The sequence below is a fragment of the Antechinus flavipes genome, chromosome 5, assembly GCF_016432865.1.
Source record: "Antechinus flavipes isolate AdamAnt ecotype Samford, QLD, Australia chromosome 5, AdamAnt_v2, whole genome shotgun sequence".
NCBI classification, from domain to species: Eukaryota; Metazoa; Chordata; class Mammalia; order Dasyuromorphia; family Dasyuridae; genus Antechinus; species Antechinus flavipes.
Window position 1 is genome coordinate 135,689,038 of NC_067402.1, and position 21,075 is coordinate 135,710,112.

General features: G+C 33.9%; 1 protein-coding gene and 1 non-coding gene across 8 annotated transcripts in view; both read left to right on the forward strand.

The window, feature by feature from the left end:
• DOCK4 (dedicator of cytokinesis 4) overlaps positions 1-21,075 on the forward strand; it is a 506,986-nt gene that overhangs the window by 316,067 nt on the left and 169,844 nt on the right. For all 7 annotated transcript variants that reach the window (XM_052001087.1, XM_052001089.1, XM_052001090.1 and 4 more), the window contains exons 14-16: positions 7,388-7,512; positions 8,162-8,324; positions 17,264-17,370. In XM_052001087.1, coding sequence (XP_051857047.1) covers positions 7,388-7,512; positions 8,162-8,324; positions 17,264-17,370 — 395 coding nt within the window. The remainder of the gene's footprint in view (positions 1-7,387; positions 7,513-8,161; positions 8,325-17,263; positions 17,371-21,075) is intronic.
• LOC127539542 (U6 spliceosomal RNA) lies at positions 20,558-20,664 on the forward strand. Its single transcript, XR_007947970.1, has one exon. It is a non-coding gene; the product is annotated as a U6 spliceosomal RNA (small nuclear RNA).

Genomic DNA, 21,075 nt, shown 5'->3' on the forward strand with positions numbered 1-21,075 from the left:
ACACACACACACACACACACACACACACACATATTTTTTGCTGAGGCAAGTGGGGTCAAGTGATTTGCCCAGGGTCACACAGCCAGGAAGTGTTAAGTATTTGAGATTAGATTTGAACTCAGGTCCTCCTGACTTCAGGGCTGGTGCTCTATCCCCTGCACCACATAGCTGTCCCTTTTTCTTTCAAGAGGCAATGAGGGAGGCATGATGAAATGAAACCCTGCTTTAAAGGCAGGAAGAACTGAATTCAGATTTTCTGACAAATGCTAGTCCTGAGACTGTGGGCAAATCATCTAACCTCTTAGTGCCAAAGGCTATGACTTCTCAAATTTTGGCATCAGGACTTCTTTATAACCTTAAAAATTATTGAAGACCCCTAAAAGTTTTTGCGTATGGGATTTATTGTATCATTTTTTTTTTACCATATCCAAAATTTAAATGGATGATATTCTGAAATATTTGCTAATTAATTTTTTAAAAGCGCCAAACCAAAAATTAATGAGAAGTGATATTTTAATGTATTTTTATAAATTAATGTCTAGCTTAATACAAGACAGCTGGATACTAATTTCTATTTCTGCATTTAATCTGTTGCAATATGGTATTTTGGTTGTCAAATATGGAGAAAGTCTGGCCTCATACAGTTATGTAATTGGAAAAAAGAGGACTACTTTAACATATAAATATTGTCTTAGTATTGTCATGAAAATCATTTTGACCTTCTAGAACCCCTATAAAGGTCTCTGGGATTCCCAGGAATCCAAGTATCACACTTTGATAACCACTATTGCAAGTACTATTGCCCAGAGTTATACCAGATAGTGCATTGGAGTCAGAGTCAAGAAGGTCGTAGTTCAATTATGTCTTCAAGACATTTAATAGTTGTGAGATCCTTGACAAATAACTCTTTTTTAAGTCAACCATTTAATTTCTATCTATCTCAGTTTCCTCATCTCTAATTTGACTATTATTATATAGTACCTACCTCCTAGGGATTTTGTTAAACCAAAATGAGATTATATTTACAAAATGCTTTGCGAGTCTATTATTATAAGGTAGCTAGGTGGCAGGACCAAGAATCAGGGAGATCTCAGTTTAAATGAGATTAAAATAACAATATTTCTGAAGTTCTTTGCAAATCTAAAAGTGCTACATAAATGCTATTGTTGTTGTTTTAGGCAATTTGCAGAGGACATGCCTCCTTGAATTGGTAGGAATCCCATCATATTATGGAAGTCGTAGGTTCAGTCCCTTTCCCTGTTTTATCTTTACATCATTCATTTCAAACCTCACCTCATTCTGAATTGAATCTTCTCAAACAACAAAGGAAAAAGCATTTGATAATGTCTTGTGTGCCAGAATCTTACTACTTAGGTTCGATCTTGCTCAATCTGTGCTTATTTTGTAGCTCTTCATTTTGAGGGTTGGAGGCAACATAATATCCCTTTGTATCTTCCATGCTTACTCAAGAGCTTTTTATATTGTAAGCACTATTTTAATAAGTGCTTTTTTCACTCATTCATTATTATGACAGGAATGTCCTTGGAGGGTACCTTTTCACAGGATGAAGAACAAAATGGCTTCTAATAAGGGAATCAGAAACATCTCCTTTTCAATCTAATCACTTTGTGCTGCTCCCTTCCCTGAGACCTGTCTACTAGCCTCTCCCCATTTGAAATGGCAAAAAATTTAATCTGGCATCAAATATAATTATGCTAATAAGGAAAACCACAATTCCTTAACAGGGGATGATAGGGGTTGAATTTTTTAAAAATTTGCATCTATTCCAGTATGTGCTGCACACAGTAGGCACTCATTAAACATTTCTCATTGAATTCAAACCTTAAATCGAGGTTGGTATATGAAGTTAATTGAAAGATGAAGTATCATTAGTAAAGAATATCATCAAGATTTAGGAGACCAGATCAGGACCTGGTGCCTAATGAATGTTAAAGCACCTAAAGTAAGGCTTTCTGAAAGTTTGATTTATCCTCCCTGGATATAGGAGGTAGAGCTCAATGTACAGGTCTTGGATGGATTTCTTTGGAAGAAATGTCTCATTACATTGTCACAAATCTATTGAAGGGTTAAAGTGGAAAGACTAGCACAAATGATAAAGCACACTCACACACACACACACACACACACACACACACACACACACATATATATAAAATCAGTACTTGATGTTTAAAAAGTTATTCAAATGAAAATGAATTTGTAACCATATATTTAAGAGGGTCTTTCAGTGATGGAGATGCAAACTCTTTATGTCTTCCAGTTTTGTTCATGTTATCCCATACATCCACTTTGTAGCTTCTGTGTTGTAGCTTACTCACAACCTCCATGAGCCTTCCGTTGCCCTCTCTGTTACTCAGTGACTATTTGAAAAGTTATATTCTGAAAACATCTTTCTTTTAGATTGCTTGGTTAGAACTTGAAATGCATTGAGTTCAGTTAAAGGTTGGTCTAATACATAAGTCACATTTTATAACACGTCTCTAGGAAAGTTTTTTCCAAAGTGCAGAGGCAAAAGGAGGCTCAGCAGCACTGGCCATTCATCTCCGGCTTCAACAGGTCTTTCCAAACAGAATAATAATATCCGTAAAAACCCTGGAATAAGTGGGGAGGAAAAAAGATTAGGAAACATGCATTTATGTAATGTGTTCTAGGCATTGTGCTAAGTTCTTTACAAATAATATCACTTTGAATTTTCACAATAATCCTGAACTTTAGGTGTTGTTATTATTATTCCCATTATGCACTTCTGGAAACTGTGGCTGAGTGACTTGCCTAGGGTTACATAGATGACAGATTTGAGCTCAAATTCTCCTGACTCTAAGCCCAGGACATTATTTACTACTTGGTCTAGTTGTGGCTATGTGGAATACCATCAATTTATCTTCATCTCTTTTTTTTTCCTGCTAAAACCACATTTGTTCGTCTGTTTGGCAAGTGATGAAAAAGAAAGTGGTTGAAAGAATACTTCTTACTCACTCTCCTAAGTTTCAAGGGAACTTCTTCCATTGTGATTTTTTTTTCCTGAGGCATTTGGAGTTAAGTGACTTGCCCAGGGTCACAGAGCTAGGAAATGTTAAGTGTCTGAGGCCAGATTTGAACTCAGGTCCTCCTGATTTCAGGGCTGGTGCTCTAGTCATTGTGTCTCCTAGCTGCCCCTTCCATTGTGATTTTGGATTGACTATTCTTGTTTTCAAAGAGGACCATGACATTAAGGAGGAGATGCTATGATATGCAAGTGAATTGGATTTAAGTGAGGGAGGCTGTGCAAGGTCACCTGCCTCACCTTCTCCTCCAGAGCCTTCTGGGTCTAGTGACCAGTTCAGGGCTACTGGAGATGGCCATAAATGCAGTAGAAGATGTTGGTCCTTTTAAACTAAGGTCTTTAACAAGTTTCAATTAGCAGACTGCTTTGCATAGAGTAAGTGCTTAATGAGCTTTTTCATTCATTTATTAAATCAAAGAATGAATTAATATGTAATTCATAGTTTACCTATCTCAAGGACTATAGGAAAGATGTTAAAACAATCATTTATTGGGTCTACTGTGTATAGACACTACTAAATAGTTGGAGAAATAAAAATTTTAGATAAGAAACGGTCTCCATTGTTAAGGTCTTTTGAGTCTAGTAAAAGACATATGACATCTATGTAAATCACTCTAATTTTATGACTCATAAGTCATAAACAGTTAGCAAAAAGCCTTAACATAATGCAATAAGGTAGTACAATAGAAAAAGAAGACCAGAGCTCAAATGGGGTCTCAGACATTGACTAGCTATATGACTCTGAGCAAGTCACTTAATCCCTGTTTGCCTCAGTTTCCCTACCTGTAAAATGAGCTGGAGAAGGAAATGGCAAACTACTCTAGTATCTTTGCCAAGAAAACAGTATGGTATCCCAAGGAGTTTAGACATGACTGAACAACATAACATAGTGCTGGTTTTCAGTGAGTCTACAGAGGCTCTTAGCTTCTCTATACCTCCTTATCTGATTTGCAAATTAGGGTGTGGTGAGTTCGAGTTCCCCAGCCTCTCTAAGGTGAGGTCTTGAGGTGACCAGAAAATCACGTCAGCACTTCCAGAGGACTCTCGAAGCCTAAGGTGGGGGATGACTGTTTGAGCCTCGACCTACTACAGGCCACTCAACTCCTGATTTGTGCCTTTTTCTAATCCATATTGAGGGAGGATTATAGGGGAATTGGATATTAGCTGTCACTAGTGTATATAATAGCTTTCAATAAGGAGCACTGCAATCAGGGTAGGGTTTGTATTTAAAAAAGAAAAACATTTAAGTTGGGTTTTAAAAGGTGGATAGAAATTCAGATGTCTGTGATAGGGAACAAAATGATTAGAGGGAGGATATCTCAGGCATATAATAAGTTAATTTTTATGTCATAATATTTGTGCTTGTTTTTTTTTTTTTACAAGTCCCAAATTGTTAGATCAAGAGCACCTTCAAGACCAATGTCCTAATGTAGTCATTGATGAAATGTGTTTATTAAAAAGAGACATATGTATGGATCTTTAAATATGAGGCTAAGAGAAATGATTTTTGTTATTCACAAGAATTTTCAAAAAAGAACTACTTAAATCAAATTCGGAGAAACATTTATTTTTTTATTTTTTTTTCTGGTTTTTTCATTTTTTCTTTATAATTGAATTCAAAATTTTTGGTTAATATTTTTTTGGTTTTTGTTTTTGCTAAATCACTCATATATTTCTAAAACAATGCTAATTTTACCTTGGAAATACCCTATTTTCTTGATAGTTTGTCAGACACTAGGGTTGGAATCAGGAAGACCTGCATTCAGATCTTAGCTCAGATACCTATTTCTCTGACTCTTAGCAAGCCATTTAAATTCTCTAGATCAAAGTTAATTCATCTGTAAAATGAAAAAGTTAGACTTTCTGGCTTCTAAAGTCTTTTCCAGCTCTAAAGCTGTTTTCTATAACTTTCATTTACCAACAGTTATCTGAGTATTGAAGTAAAAGTTCCTGTCTGAACAGGAAGTTAGTAAAAATTCTTGTCTTTGAAAAATTTTAAATGAGGACAAAACCATTTGAAAAGCATACAAAATACCTTTTTTTTTTTTTTTTTTTTTTTTTTTTTTTTTTTTTGAAAATGACAGTTTTAGAGGAAAGAAATGTCATTTACCAATTCACAGGGTATTATTGTGAATTTCCTTTCTGACTAAGTTTGAAAGTCTATTCTCCTCCTTTTTGGTGTTAGCAATAAAAGTTCTGTTTTATATTATTTATTCTTTTGTATGACACTGTCATTTTCCATGTTTGATGGACCATCTGTTTCCTGGTCAGCCAGCCTCAAATGTGTATCTTTGGAATGGTATGGTTGGATTTTATTTTTGTTGTAGATGAGGATGCCAGAATAAGCTAGACATGGAAGAATGTCACCAGGTTTATTGGGGTGCCCCACAACACTGAAGAATTAAGAATAATTTCTTTTATATATTTGTAATCTGTACTTCCTGTGTGATTTTTTTTCTCCTTTTACCCCAAAACACTGATAGTTTGCTTTCTTATTAGTAAGTTCTAAATAGTAAAGGGTGGGCATTTTTTAAAAATGCTCATTTTAAAACATAATTCATACATTTGGAATACCCTTAAATCCATATAAATTAAATCTTGTCCATCTTCTTCAAATAAATTTGAGTAACATGTTTTATTCATTTATACTGAAAAATAAATTCCCTTATTTAATTATTATATAAAATAGTTTAAAGATCTGGCTTTGCAGTTAAGGAGACCTAAATTCAGTTATTACCACTGATATATCTTGGCTATGTGACCCTGGACAAATAACTCGCTGTAGCTAAAAGTTGCAAAGAAGATGCCAGTCTAGCACTGGTAAAGAAGTTTCCCACTATGAGCTCACAGGTCAGGTCAAAAACAACAAAACAAAACAGCTGAATAAAATATGAGTGCATGTCATATATCTGTGGGTTCTGGGCATCTGTGTTTCCTAATGACAGGTTGAGGTGATTACATAAGAAAATCAAATATTCAACTTTATTAAATAATAAGTGAAAAATAGGGAGCTCTCTCTCTGACTCTTTGTTTCTCCTCTCCCCATTTCTCTGTGTGTGTGTGTCTCTCTCTCTGTTATCTTTCTGTCTCTGTCTTTCTAGATCCCATTTTCCTCCCCTTCCCCCTTCTTCTTTTTCCATTTTCCCCTTTCCCTCTGTCTGCCTCTCTATAGTATAAATTACTTTGAATTTAGAAAATTTTTTCTTTTTCTTTGTAGCTTCATGGTACTCAAAGTACTAGAATGGATGTGATTACATAGTAGAATGTTTATTATATCTTTATACCTAAAAGCCTACTCTTAGAATGATAGGGCTGGGTAGGGTCTTAAGGCTGACTCTAAGTCAAATCTCTCACTTTGCATGTAAAGAAATTAAGATCTAGAATTCTAATAGCTATAAGAAATTTTTACCATTTTTTAAATAGTGAGATTGTTTTTTAAAAAGAAAAAAAAAGCCTATTTAAGTAGCTATTATTTCAAACTATAATGTAATGAGATTGGTCTTCCCAAGTCTCATTATTTTAGTCACACCTTGCTAATGGGGTTGTGACATATTTGAAGAATGACAGAATGTGGGAATGTTTTTCTAGTCATTTTTAGGTAAAACTGTTAAGGTAAGATATTCACTTTTTAGCATAGCAGATGCAAGCCAACCTTTGGAGAATAGCTAAGGATATTGGAAAGGACACTGGTGTTGGAATCAGAACAACTGGTTCTTTATCCTGGTATTGACATGTAATAATTTTATGACCCTATGTTAGTCATATAATATTAATAACTAATAATAATAATAATAGATAACATTTATATGCTCATGCTTAATATAAGCTAGGCACTGTGCTTAGCTCTTTACAAATATTTTCTCATTGATCCTCACAACAATTTTGAGAAGTAAATAGTGTTATCATTCCCCTTTTGTATGTGAGGAAGTTTCTGAGGCTAGTTTCGAACTCAAAACTTCCTGACGCCAGGCCCAGTGCTTTATGCACTGTGTCTTTAGGTGCCTCTATGAGTTATTTGTTGAATTAAATTGAATTTCTTAGGTGAGGAAATTGATCCTGGAAAGGTAGTTTTTTTTTTTTTTTCTTCCGGCTAATTTGTCACAACACCGCAATTTTTTTTTTAATAGTAAAACATTCTATAAATGTTAGATATTTGAGGGGAAAGGTCAAGATTTTATATTTTTCATGATTAAAATGAAGCTAGAGTACCTCCCTATGGTATGACATGTGCCATATTGTGTGTCTCAGAGTAAATATAAAAATACTTATCTCTTTATGTCATCTAACATATTTTTGTTTTGCTTTGTTGTCTATTCTTAATAGGTGAAATGAGAAATGATTTATATATCACCATAGAAAGGGGAGAATTTGAGAAAGGAGGAAAGAGTGTGGCCAGGAATGTGGAAGTGACTATGTATATCATTGACAGTAATGGCCAGAACTTAAAGGTATGTGTTACCTGTCCCATTTTCTCTTGAAACAAACACTTCATTTTCATTCCTTTGACTTTTTTTGGATTTTTGGAACTCTAAACATTTTTTTCTTTTCATTACTCAAAAAATAAGGTTAAAGTAAAGTTCCTTGCTTTACCTTCATAATTACATGTTGTATAGTAATTAGTTTATTCATGTAATCAGGATTCGATTTGTGTAGCAATTATTTCTTAAATATGATGCCTTATTTTTAGTTATTTAGGGGTATGAATTTCTTCTTTCTCTGACTCCAATCTGTTTTCCCATTTTTATTGTGGATAAACACTTGACTCACCTTTGTAATCCCAGAACTATTTTTAAAAATCTTCTCTACTTTCCTCAAATAGATAGGATGATTTGTCTCTTTTTATTAGAGAGTTTCTTTAGTGGCAGAAACATTTATCCAGACCCTATAAGTAGTCCTTATGTGATCAGAGACTGTAGTTAGGGTTCATATGATAGAACTATTCCAATCTCTTAGTAATTCCCCAACTGAACTAAGTCACTTTACACGAAAGAAGAACTTGAGGAACAGATAAAATACATAGAGAAAAGTAATTGCTTTGCTGATTTCAAAATTACTTGAAAATGAAGCTGTCTTTAACTTGTTTGTTTCTTTTGTTAGGATTTTATCTCCTTTGGCTCTGGTGAACCACCAGCTAATGAGTTCCACTCCTTTGTACTTTACCACAACAACAGTCCCAGATGGTCTGAACTGCTGAAACTTCCCATTCCTGTGGATAAGTTCCGAGGCTCCCACATCCGCTTTGAGTTCCGACATTGTTCCAGTAAGAATTGAGTATACTTAATGTATTGCCTTGTCTTACCAGGGCAGTCAGCAAAGTGAGTAAACTGATTGAGATCTCTGAGATAGGTTAGAAAGAAGGCAAGTATCTTGGGAACAGGATCTTTATTTAGAAGGGTTCCTTATTTCTAAGTGAAATTCCTGAACTTTTCAATCTGTGGAATCACCAGTCTCTTGGAGGGTTTCAGACAGAACAAATATATGGTGGGAAATTAGATATATACAATCAGGTCATTCAGGTTTTTTTTATAATACATAGTTTTTTTTTTCTCAGTAGTATTTTATTTTTTCAATTACATATAAAGATAGTTTTCAACACTCATTTTTTTAAAGAAAGACTTTGTTTTCCAAATTTTTCTCTCTTTCTTATCTTTCTTCTTCCCAAGACATCAAGCAATCTCATTTGCTTATAGATGTGCAATCATTTCAAACATATATCCATATTTGTCATGTTGTGAAAGAAAAATCAGACCAAAAGGGAAAACCTCAAGAAAAAAATAAGTAAACAAACGAACAAAAAAGGTAAAAATACTATTCTTCAATCCACATTGAATCTTCATAGTTTTCTCTCCAAATAAAGATGGCATTAAACAGGTCATACAGTATGAGAACTCCAGAATGATTAAAGAACAGTGTGGAAAAATGGAATAGGTGGTACTCTAGATTGGTGGCGGGGGGGGGGAGGGGGAGTATAACTTCAAATCTATCTTTGACACTTATTAGCTGTGTAAGGAGGAGAAAGGCATATAATTTCTCTGTATTAATTTCCTCATTTATAAAATAGAGATAATAAGAAACATAGACTTAGAACAAGATACCTTAAAGCAATCTAATCTAGTTCAACCTCTTCATTTTACTAATAAATAAAGCCCCAGATAGTTTTATTGACTTTTCCAAGTTCACAGGTAAAAAGATGTCAAAACTTGATTTGAGCTGACTCCTGATTCAGCACTCGTTTCATTGAACTATATGACTCTGACTATAATCGCACCTCACTTCCACAAATGATAAAATGAGACCATATAAATAAAGTGCTTTACAAATCTTAAAATAGTATCACCAGACATCTTTCAGAAAGAAACAGGTTCAACATAAAATAATAAGACAATAAGATTGGTTATGGTATTGTGTAGTTCTTCATAATTTGATAGAAGCCAAGGTAAGTGCTAATACAGCAACCATTAAGAATAGGGTCTCTACTGAGATTTTAATGAGGATCTATTCCAGTGTATATGGTTATTGGGAGAGTCAGAACCTAGCTGAGTAAACTTTGGGTAGGTTTGGTGTAGACTAGAGAGTCTTGGTGTCTAGTGAATGTGTTATCAGGAAGAAATTAATTCAAATCTCAGAGAATTAGGAGCTATGTAAGCTCAGGCAAGTTATTTAAATAAACCCAAATTCAGTTTATTTTCTGTAAGATGATGTTAATAATAATACCTACTTTATAAGGATGTCAAAATAAATGAATAATACCCCTGTAGGGTTTTGAAACTGTAAAATGCTATATGGATATTACTACTATTACTACTACAACATCATCTGTATTGCTTCGCAATTATTCTTCAGTCATTTTTGAAGTTGAAATTATAGGATTATGAAATATTATGGCTAGAGAGAACTTTAAAAATTTTGTTGTCCAAACATCTCAAGTTGTAGATTAAGCCTAGAAAGGTCAAGTAATTTGTCTCAGTTGCCATCATTGTTGATTAATTTCCTTTGTTTTCCTAATCTACAAATCATTCTGCTTTTTAGCCTATCCTCTTTGGCCTCCCCTGACATATACTATGTATTTGTTTTTCTCTCTCTCTTTCTCTGTGTATTCAAATGAAAACACATGAATATGATAAAGTTTACTTTTGAGAAAAAACAAAGCTGGGAAAATTTAAAGAGTCATAGTCTTAGAGATAGAATAACAAGTTCCTAGTTAGTTCAGGGATTCTTAAGGAGCCACAGATCTCCCTAGAGGTTCATGAATAGATTTCAGAGGGTCCAAAAATTTGAAATTTTAAAAAATCCTTATTTTTCAATAATGTCTCATCAAAATTTAACATTTTATTTAATTAATTTAAAAATTTTTGAGAAAGAATCCATGTGCTTTATAGTTTGCTAGTGGGGTACATAGCATAACAGTTAAGAATCTTGATCTATAGGAAAAGAGAACATAATTGCTTACATTTTGTTTTCTTACTCATTTACTTTTCTTTTTGATCTTATTTTTCTTGAGCAGCAAGATAATTGTATAAATATGTTTACACATATTGAATATAACATATATTTAACATGTATAACATATAATGGATTGCTTGCCATCTAGGGGAGGGGGAAGGAGAGGAAAATCTGACACAAGGGTCAATGTTGAAATATTACCCATTCATGTTTTGAAAATAAAAAGTTTAAAAAAAAAAGAAAAAACACAAGGAACAAATTAATTTAATGTTGTTGATCTTTTATACTCTGTCTTAACATGGATTTTTCCCCATTTTTCTCTTTTGGGTGTACTTCTATCTTTTTCAACACTCCTTCTTTGTACTTTCATTGTGTCTTCTTTCTCTTAAAACTCCATAAATAAGGGTGTGCTTCTAAAAATGCTGTTTTAGTTTCCTTAAACCCTGTTTCTTGGTGACAAGCTTCTATTCTGTTAACTTCAATAATCTCCTTCATGTAAATGGCTCCTAATTCTCTATATTCATTTATTTGTTTGTGGCGTGGGAGAGATCTGAATATATTTTATTTATTTATTTGACTTCAATAGTTTTTTTTTTTTATTTTTCCAAATACAGCAAAGATAGGTTTGAACATTCATTTCTGTAAGATTTTGTGTTCCAAATTTTTCTTCCTCTCTGTGTGATTACAAAGTCTGACTGTATCACTCTTCTCTTCAATAGCAGATAAATAGCAGACATAGGTTATACACATACAATCATTTTAAACACATTTCCCTATTAGTCATTTTGCAAAAGAAAAATCAGAACAAAAGGAAAAAAAATCCACAAGAAAGAAAAAGGAAACAACAAAAAAAGTGAAAATAGTATGCTTTGATCTATATTCAGTCTCCATAGTTCTCTTTCTGGATACAGATAACATTTTCCATCCCAAGTCTATTAGATGTGTATTTAAAACCTCTATCCTGAGCCCCAGTCTTCTATTTCCAACTGTTCATTTGGTATATTTACCCCAGCATTCTACTGGCATTCAAATCTCCCCATCTGTAAATCTGAGCAAACACTTTACAAAATCTCAGAGCATATCCAAAGAAATAAAACTGGTTGACTGCAGTTACCATTTTCACAATTTCTCTAGAGTGTTACTCCTTGTGAGGAGACTAGGAATATGAATAAGTATGGCATAGTATGTAGAGAGCCCTGGATTTGTAGCCAGGAAGACCCAAATTTGAACCCCACCTCCAAAATTTATTAATTGTATACTCCTAAAGTAAGTTGCTTAAAACCTCTGTGCCTCAGTTTTCTCATCTGTCAAATGGATATAACAGTAGCATGTATATAAGGAACAAATTGAGTAAAATATATAATACACTTTGCAAATCTTAAAGCACTACATATATAATATGCATTATGATTCAGTGAGTGTGACGGAAATGAAGATGAGGTTGATGATAACATGTATCACTAGCCTTTAGTTAGGGAAGAGCCTTACCTAATTCCATTCATTAAGGATTTAAGCGTCTACTTTTTACAAGTTGACTAGATGCTTTGACTACAGAGATAATACTGAAAAAATTTCTGCCCTCAATGAGTCTTTGTTCTATGCAGGCAGCTAAGGTCGCAATATATACCAAATAGTATCCAGAGTATACTAACAAGAGGAGGAATCAAGGGAGATTTGGGGAAAATGAGAATTCTAGGGGGCAGAAATGAGAATGGGAGGGCATTGTGGGCATTAGGCAGCAGCATGTGGATTTAGAAATATGTGGAAGTAAGTGATGAAGTTTCAAATTTGAAAAAAGAAGAAAACATGTTATTTTTCCCCAAGGCCTCCTACTTCTTCCTAATTTCTCTTTTACTATTGAGTAACTACTATTTACTACCTTCTCTATCTACAGCTTACAATATCAATGTCAGCTATGCTGTTGACTTTCTCTTGGGAAGAGAAGAGAATTCCACCTTCTAATCCATTATTGGATCTTGCTATTTCTCCTTTCATAACTTTCATTCTCCATTCTTACCACTCATATAACCATCCCTTAATTCAAGTCCATATCACCTTCATCTGAATCAATGGAATAACTATTTGATTTCTGCTTCAAAAGTTTCTTTTTTCTCACCAATCTATCCTCCATATAGTTGCCAAAGCGATGAGACAGCGAGATGCTGGGCAAGACTCATCTTCTCAAATTCAAATCTGGCCTCAGACTGTGTGACTTGATGCAAAATTTGACTACCTTATTCTTCCCCCAACAAATTTCAGTGGTTCCTTGTTAGTTCTAGAACCCAATAAAAAGTCCTCTCTTTAGCATTTAAAGCCAAATAGAATCTGGTACCTTCTTAACATTTTTTTTTATGTTATACTTCTTTACATGTTCTTAATGAATGAGTTACTGTAGCCTTTTTCCTGTTTCTTTTTATGATACTCCTTCTGTGTCCTCATGCCTTGAATCCTTCTCCTCCACATCTATATCTCTTAGAGTACCTATATTCCTTTAAGATAACTCAGATCCTATCTACAATAGGAGGCCTTCAAACTCCCCAAGTGGCTGTACTTCTCTTAGATTATTTACATCTTCTTTGTATATATTTTATTTACATGTTTTCTCTTTCATTAGGATGTGAGATCCCTGAGTGAGGGAATGACATGCCTCTTCTCCCCATGGCCCTCACAGGCAGCTTACTGTAATTGTGGAAAGATTGGGGGTAAATCTCTTCAGGATTTGAAGCCAGTTTCTGCTCAGCACTATCTGACTCTTGATTCTTTCAATTCTATGGCCAAGTCGATTTCATCACTATATAATACTAATCTTTTGGCATTTCAACATTTCAAAACAAGCTTCCAAAGTTCCATACATTAGATTGGAACCAGACAGGAAATATCTGAACACATTCTGTAGAATTCACCAAGAAGAGGCCCACCCTTAACCACTTACTTAATCACCATTTTTGGCTCACCAGTTTTAACCCTCGATAATCCCACTACCACCATCTCTACTATTCTCCGTCTTCAGACCTGAGCTTCTGATGGCCACTGGAGGAAATCATATCCTAGTGCTGATGGGGTCTAATACAAAATCATATTAAATAATATTCCCTGCTGTAGATATGTTAGTTATATTCCAAACCACTTTTCAATCCCCTGTCCCCTCCTACCAGCAGATGTCTTTGCCTACTGCTTTCCTAAGAAATTTCAAGCTATTCATTGTAAATTTAATCATATTCCTTTCTCCACCCCTCAGAACTCTGTTATATCTTTATCCTTTTCTCCACTCCTGTCTCCAAGGAAGAATTGGCCCTTCTCTTTGACTTTCTATTTGTGTCCTCTCTTTCTTCCTTGCTTATCTTTTCCAAGAGTTTATCCCATCATTAATTTCCTCTCTTTCATCTTTATTTTCTCCCTTGCTAGGATATCATTTCTGCTTGATTTGCCAGGAAAGAAGTGCAGGAATAATGCTGTGAAGAAGTTTGTAATGATTCAGAAGTTAGAGACTTGAATGTATGCTATCTAAAGTAAAATAAAGGGGCTCTTTATCCCTCATTCCTCAAACAGTGCTTATTTAGTAAGACCTCATACAAAAGGGCAGAAAATTATACTCCTGTTTTCATTGTGTTTGCTTAATTTTGTTTGTTTCTTTGTTTTAAAGTATGCAAGGTAAATATGGGGAAGCCATTTATAACTCTGATGTAATCTCTTTGCTATTTTTCTTCACTTTAATATCTTTGCTATTTAAAAAGTATCTGGGTCAGGTGCATGTCATGAAAGACAAAAATGATAAATGGTGGAACACACTCTTAAAATTACTTCTCAGTAAATCTTTTCCTTTTAAATCAGGAGTTCTATATCTGAAAATATCATTTGATGCAAAAATATCTCCCCAGAGAGCTTTACTTTTGTGCTTTTTTCCCTTTATTTCTTTCTGATCCTGTCTATCTTGAATGGGGGAAATTAGTGTTTTGGTTTTTCAAGTGAAGCCTCATTTCACCTCCAATTTTCTGGCATTTCTTAGCTCCAGGAATCAAAGTCAGCCTTTCAAAATGACTCCTTAATAGAATTATCCTGAATATTGTGTGAGAATTTTTTTCCCCCAAGAAGTAGATCATTTGTATTATTCAAAGTGCTACTCTGTGATTAAATATGATGCCATGGATAGAGTGTGAGGCCTACAATCAAGGAAGATTCATCTTCCCAAATTCAGATCTGGCTTCAGACACTAGCTGTGTGACTTTGGGCAAATCAGTTAATCCTGTTTGCCTCTGTTTTCTCATCTAGAAAATGAACTAGAAAAGGATATGGCAAACCACTTCAATATCTTTACCAAGAAAACCCCAAATGGGAGTTTGGACACAACTGAAAAATGACTGAACAACTAAATAGTTAAATATTTAAGTTGTAGTGTATCATCTTACTAAAGAGTCGCTAAAAACAGAGAAAAAATGTCCCTAGCTCACTTAATTGTAGTTTTGGGAAAAGGACAGCAACAGGACCTATAATCCATGAGTTGACCTCATGCATACTTGGAATATTTGCTCTCTTTTTACTCCTCTTTTTTTTCCTCTTTCTTTTTAAGCTCCAGTCATTTATCAAGTTTCATTTCTTCTATCTTCATGTCTCCTATCTGTCCTCCTTTTTTTTTCATTCTCTTTGCTACACATCAATACCTCATTATCTCTTATTGTTTCTCTTATTACCTTTACCCTATGGCACTGTAATAATCTTTTAACTGGCCTCAGACTCATACCCAGCCAATCTGACCTTTCAACTGCTATCAGCATAATCTTATTCTAATGAATAATTTTTATCATGCTATCCTATTGCTTAAAAATTTTTAATGACATCCTTCTTTAATACTTCAAAACATGATTTCTTCAGTGGTGGGAACTTTCTCTTCTAGTAAAGATAGTCACTTCTCACTAGGTAGTCATACCTAAATGAACACAAACTTGAATTTATCAGTGGACTCATGATTTTCAGTAATAGGGATTGGCAGAACTTGCATTTAGCCAGAAATTAATCTAGAGCAACCTATAAAAAACACTGATGTTTTTAAAGAATATCTTCAAATCCCTCCATAATCTAACTACAGTCTACTTCTTCAGTTTTATCTCATGCTATTTCATTTCACACGACCTTTGCAAAAGCTAAATTGATCTCTTTCTCATTGCTCAAACATGCTCCATGTTTTTCCAATTTGGTGGCTCATGATGGGTCCATTGTTGATGATGATCCTTCAACCTAGAATTCTCCTTCTTTCACATTTCTATCTGAAATCCCTCCCATCCAGCTCTTCATTGAAGTCATGATCACTTCTTCATCAAAATCAGATTTGGTTTCCATTAGCCAAATGTAACTTTCATGAACTCTCATGGCACTTTGTCTCTTATACAGTTGCTATGGTTTTTCTGTTACCATGCTTTATCCCCACTGCCAAATTACTCAAAAACATGAACTTTGTCTTAGTTATTTTTATTTCTTACTTAGCCTTTACTTGCTCAGTAATACATGGAGGCAGCTAGGTGGCTTAGTAGATAAAGTTTCAGGCTTGGAGTCAGGAAGAACTTTGTTCTTCAAAAGTTCAAATTTGACTTCAGATATTAACTGTGGAAATCTGAAAAGTTCTGTCTTTGTTTTGTTGTCTATAGAATTGGAATAATAATAGTACCTTCCTCTCTGGAAGTAATGAGATAATTGTAAAGCATCTAGTACAGTGGCTTGCATATAATAAGCACTATATAAATGTTAATTATTGTTGTTAAATTTGGTCAGGTTAATTAAGTCTGAGAATCATTCTTCTGATAATATCTCATGAACTGGAGAATTATTCTTTATTCACCAGAAAGTGAAAGAAGGATCAAGGTCACAATCTTTGCTTTATTATGGGGAGAAAGTTTAGCATGTTTGGAAAACACTTTGATCCTTTCTGGCCTTCAGAGTTTGATCAGAGTGAGTATAGAATCATAGATTTAAATCTTCAATGAAACATAGAGATCATTGGGTTCAACTTTCTCATTTTATAGATGAAAAGACTAAACTCAGAGAGATTAATTTTCTTGGTCTGGTTTACACAGGAACTTATTGGCAGAGCAGGGATTTTGGCTCCAGTCTTTAGCCTCCAAATCCAGTGCTCTTTCCGATAATTCATTGCCTCGAAATCATTTACTAAGTAATCGCAGCAATAAGATGGTACAATGGATAGAGTGCCTAAGCCAGAAGTAAAAAAAATTCATCTTCACAAATTCAAATCTAACCTCAGATAGTTACTAGCTGTATGACCATGGGCAAGTCACTTAAGCTGGTTTATCTTTTTCCATATCTGCAAAATGAGCTGGAGAAGGAAATGTAAAATTGCTATGGTGTCTTTGCCAAGGAAACCCCAAATGGGGTCACAAAGAGATAAATCCAACTGAAATAGCATAACAATAACTGACATATGTCTACCTGAAAACAATCTGTTTTATTGAATTTCATTGTCCTTTCATGTTCCCATAAAGAAGAAATTCTGTATCACAACCTAGGCTCTTGGTAGCCAAACTGGGGGTTTAAAGTATTGAAGTCATTTACTTTTGTGGTCAAGACCATTATGTACAATAGCGAGGGGACAGTTTGGGTCATATATTGTAGGTCCTAATGACCTTGCTAGTTAAGGTAGTTATCTCTTTTTCTTCTCCTTGATTCTGGTAAACTTGAAGTTTGGATACTTAGGTAGTTGTGCTGAATTATTTAAGTGTATAATTACTCCTTTTTTTTTTTTTTTTGCAGCAAAAGAGAAAGGTGAGAAAAAGTTGTTTGGCTTCTCTTTTGTTCCTCTGATGCAAGAAGATGGTAGGACACTTCCAGATGGCACGCATGAACTTATCGTACATAAGGTAAAGTCAAATAGAATTCAGTAACCTATGAGGAACAGTAAAATCATTATAGTAGATTGAAGCTTTTTGCAGTACCATAGTAAATCTCTCTTGTCTTTGGAAAAAAGGAAATTTGAAAAAACTTACAAAATTTTGTAAAGTCAAGTTGTTTAGGAAAATTATTAAGAAAAACAATTTAATTTGTATCTTCTGAATTCAATTCTCCCTGTGCAACAAGAAAACTGTTTGGTTCTGCACACGTATATTGTATCCAATATACTGTAACCTATTCAACATGTAAAGGATTGCTTGCCATCTGGGGGAGGGGGTGAAGGGAGGGAGGGGAAAAATCGGAACAGAAGTGAATGCAAGGATAATGTTGTAAAAAATTACCCTGGCATGAGTTCTATCAATAAAAAGTGATCAATTCAGCATTTAAAAAAAAAAGAAAAAGAAAAACAATTTAGTAAAAGTATCTTTACATACAATCTCTTTTAAAATAAAATTTAATACTAATGTTTTATGTTTATTTGAGGGGGCAGGAAATTGGTCTAGATCAGTGATATCAAATGGAAACCAATAGCAAGCTGCAAAACGACTTAGAAAACCACAAATTGATATTATCTGTGTTGCACTGTATTTAAAAAATAAAGTTTTCCAATTACATTTTAATCTGGTTATTGCTGAACTGGGGAGTGAGTCTCTGGACTAAATGAAAGCAAAGATTCCTTCTAATTCTGAGTCTACAAAAGGTTTTAGGCAATGTACTGCAGTACCAAAAAACTTGAGTCTGGTATCAGAGGACCTAGGTCCAAATCCTTACTCTGCAATTTACTTTCTGGGTGACTTTGAACAAGTTATTTAATCTTACTTATTCTCTGTTTCCTCAACTATAAAATGAGGTAATTAGACTCTGTGACCTCCTTAAAAGGTCCTTTCTAGACCTAAATTTATGATTCTGCAGTTGCTTTAGTAAAACTTTGAAACTGTGATTCTTTAAACCAGCCTGGAAAATACCTTACAAATATTATCAACAATCCAGTTTTTCTCAAAAATTAAAAAATATAATAATGCATTTTAATACAAAAGTTGTTTTTCAACACACATCTGACAACCCCTTATTAATAAATACTTTATTCTCAAAATTGTTTATCATTTGTGGAATAAAAAGGAAGACTGTATCCTTTAGCTTTGGACAGAGAATACTAACATGGAACTATTGTGTTTAAATAGGAGATTCTTATCGTCATCACGCTATGCCAATTATTAGGTAGGTAGGTGGTGCAATGGAAAATGTGAAATTAGGAAGCTCTGACTTCAGATTCAACACAAGAAACATAATAACTGTGTCAACACTGGGCAAGTAACAACTTTTTTTGCCTCAGTTTCTTCAACTTGTAAAATAGGGCCAATAATGGCCTTTGCTTTCCAGAATTATTGTGAAGATTAAATGAGACAATAATTTTAAAAATACTTAGGAGATGCTAAATAAATGCTTGTTTCCTTCCTTTCTAAATTTGTTTTATATCCCTCCTTGCAACTCTTACCATATGTTTTTGAATTCTTTGTATCTGTTATTCGTTATGTCCCAGAAATATTCCATTACATAATGTCCTATAATTTCTTTAGACTTTACCCAATGGTTGGGCACATACTTTCCCCTGGATTTTTAAGAAATCATTATTAGAGCTTTTCTGAATAGTTTTGTACATATGGGTTTCTTATTGTGGTCAGTAGCCTCCTTGGAATACAGTTCTAATAAGAAAATCTATGGCTAAAAAAAAAAAAAAAAAAAAAAAAAGGAAAATTTAGTAACTTCTCTTGTAACAATTCCAATGTAACAATTCCAAATTGTTTTTTTATAACTTTATAATTTTTAATTAAAATCCATTAATAGCTAAAATTAAAATCTGGATTTTAAATTTCCCCCCATGATACGTACACTTTGCAAGGAAATGAATAACTCAATTCTATGAGAAAGCATTAGGTATTTTTCTTTTTGTTTTGTTGTGTTTCTGAAATAATTGGTCAGAATTCTAGAAATGATTTGTTACCTTCTTACATGTCAAAAACGAAGAGCCAGGGAGGAGGAGGTATTTAGAAATTTTACTAAAGGGATTATGTAAATATTGAATAAAAATTGAGCCTAGCCTGTTACCTGGCTCCTGTTACCTTCATTAGTTTTCCTTTAGTCTTTAAAAGAGTAAGATTTCTTTGGATTCTTTAGAAAATCCATGAAACTGTGGCATTCTTCTTAATATTAAATCATGCACAGGAACAAATCTTTAATTTGAATGCCTTTGTGATGATGTAGGATTTCATATTTCATTGGAAGCTCATGACATAACCATGGATTACCTCTTCATTTCTGACATCCAGCATGGTAAAAAAAAAAATATATATATATATATATAGAAGAGAAGCATGTTTGTCCCATAAAAATCTATCTTTTGGCTTCAGATCTTTCTCCCTCTCATTCCCTTGTCCTATACTCTCCCCTTTTACTCCTCCTTCTTTCCTTCTTCCATTCTCCTCATTATCTCCCTCTGTTTTCCTCTCCTTTTCTCCCCTTTTCTTTTTTTTTTTTACTTGTATTTATATTCCTTTCATTTAGTGTAGTATCTAGCATACAGTGTGAGCCTAATAAATGTTTAATCTCTTTGCCTTATTGATCCCTCTCTCCCTTCCCTTGCTCTTTTCCTTTTCCCTTCTCCAACAAACCAACAATTTTGGTGCAAAAACTAAACTTTGTTATAATATGATGAACTAACAGTATATTATTGAGGATTGCCATCGATATGGTTTCATATTGTTCAACCAGCTTAGGCTAAGATTTGCAAGCAATCCCCAACATCAGTCCTGTTGCACCTCTGACTGATCATGTTTAAAAGTGTGAAGATTTTGCCATACCATCTGTCTTGTTTTTCTCTTAGCTAAATCTCTAATTTCTAGTCCTAGATTAAGCTGCTTTTAGTAAATCTTTTAGCCTTCAAGAGTAAATTTCTTTGGGTTTCAATGTTACTCTTTTGACTTCTGGTTAATATATTTGTATCATTGTAATGAAGTGCTATTATGCTATAAGAAATGATGAGTAGAATGATTTCTGAAAAATTTGAACGAGTTATGATGAAAAAATGCTATCCTTCTCCAGAGAGAAATGGTGGTGACTAAATGCAGTTCAACCTCAACAGCCAAATGAGGAATTCATGTGCTCATTTCAGCAGCATATATACTAAAATTGGAACGACACAGAGAAGATTAGCATGGCCCCTATGCAAGAATGACATGCAAATTCGTGAAGCAAATGAGGATCATTTCTTCAGTGTTACAGAACTGAATTCTCTCCTTCTCTCACTATTACTCTTCTTTATACTCATTTACAGTCTCATTATGCAGATCACTTCTATGAGATGATTTTTTTTTCCATCTGAAAGAATTCTATTATCATTTACGGAATCATGAAGTAGTTTCTACAACTAATAGGAAAAGAGAGTTTGACTGTGGAAATACCCAAATTAGAATTGTTTTAAAATTTATTTAAACCAGGACAGTTATTCTGAATGTGTCCTCTTGCCCGTTAGAGTCATTTGCCTTTGTAGTTTGAAAGTATGAGGAGAATTTTTGGAGGTAGTTTATCATATTTTAATGAAAAAATGTTTTCTTTGGCAGGGAGGGGGAAAAGTTCCTAATATGTAATGTTCTGAGCACAGTTTTTGAAACTAAATG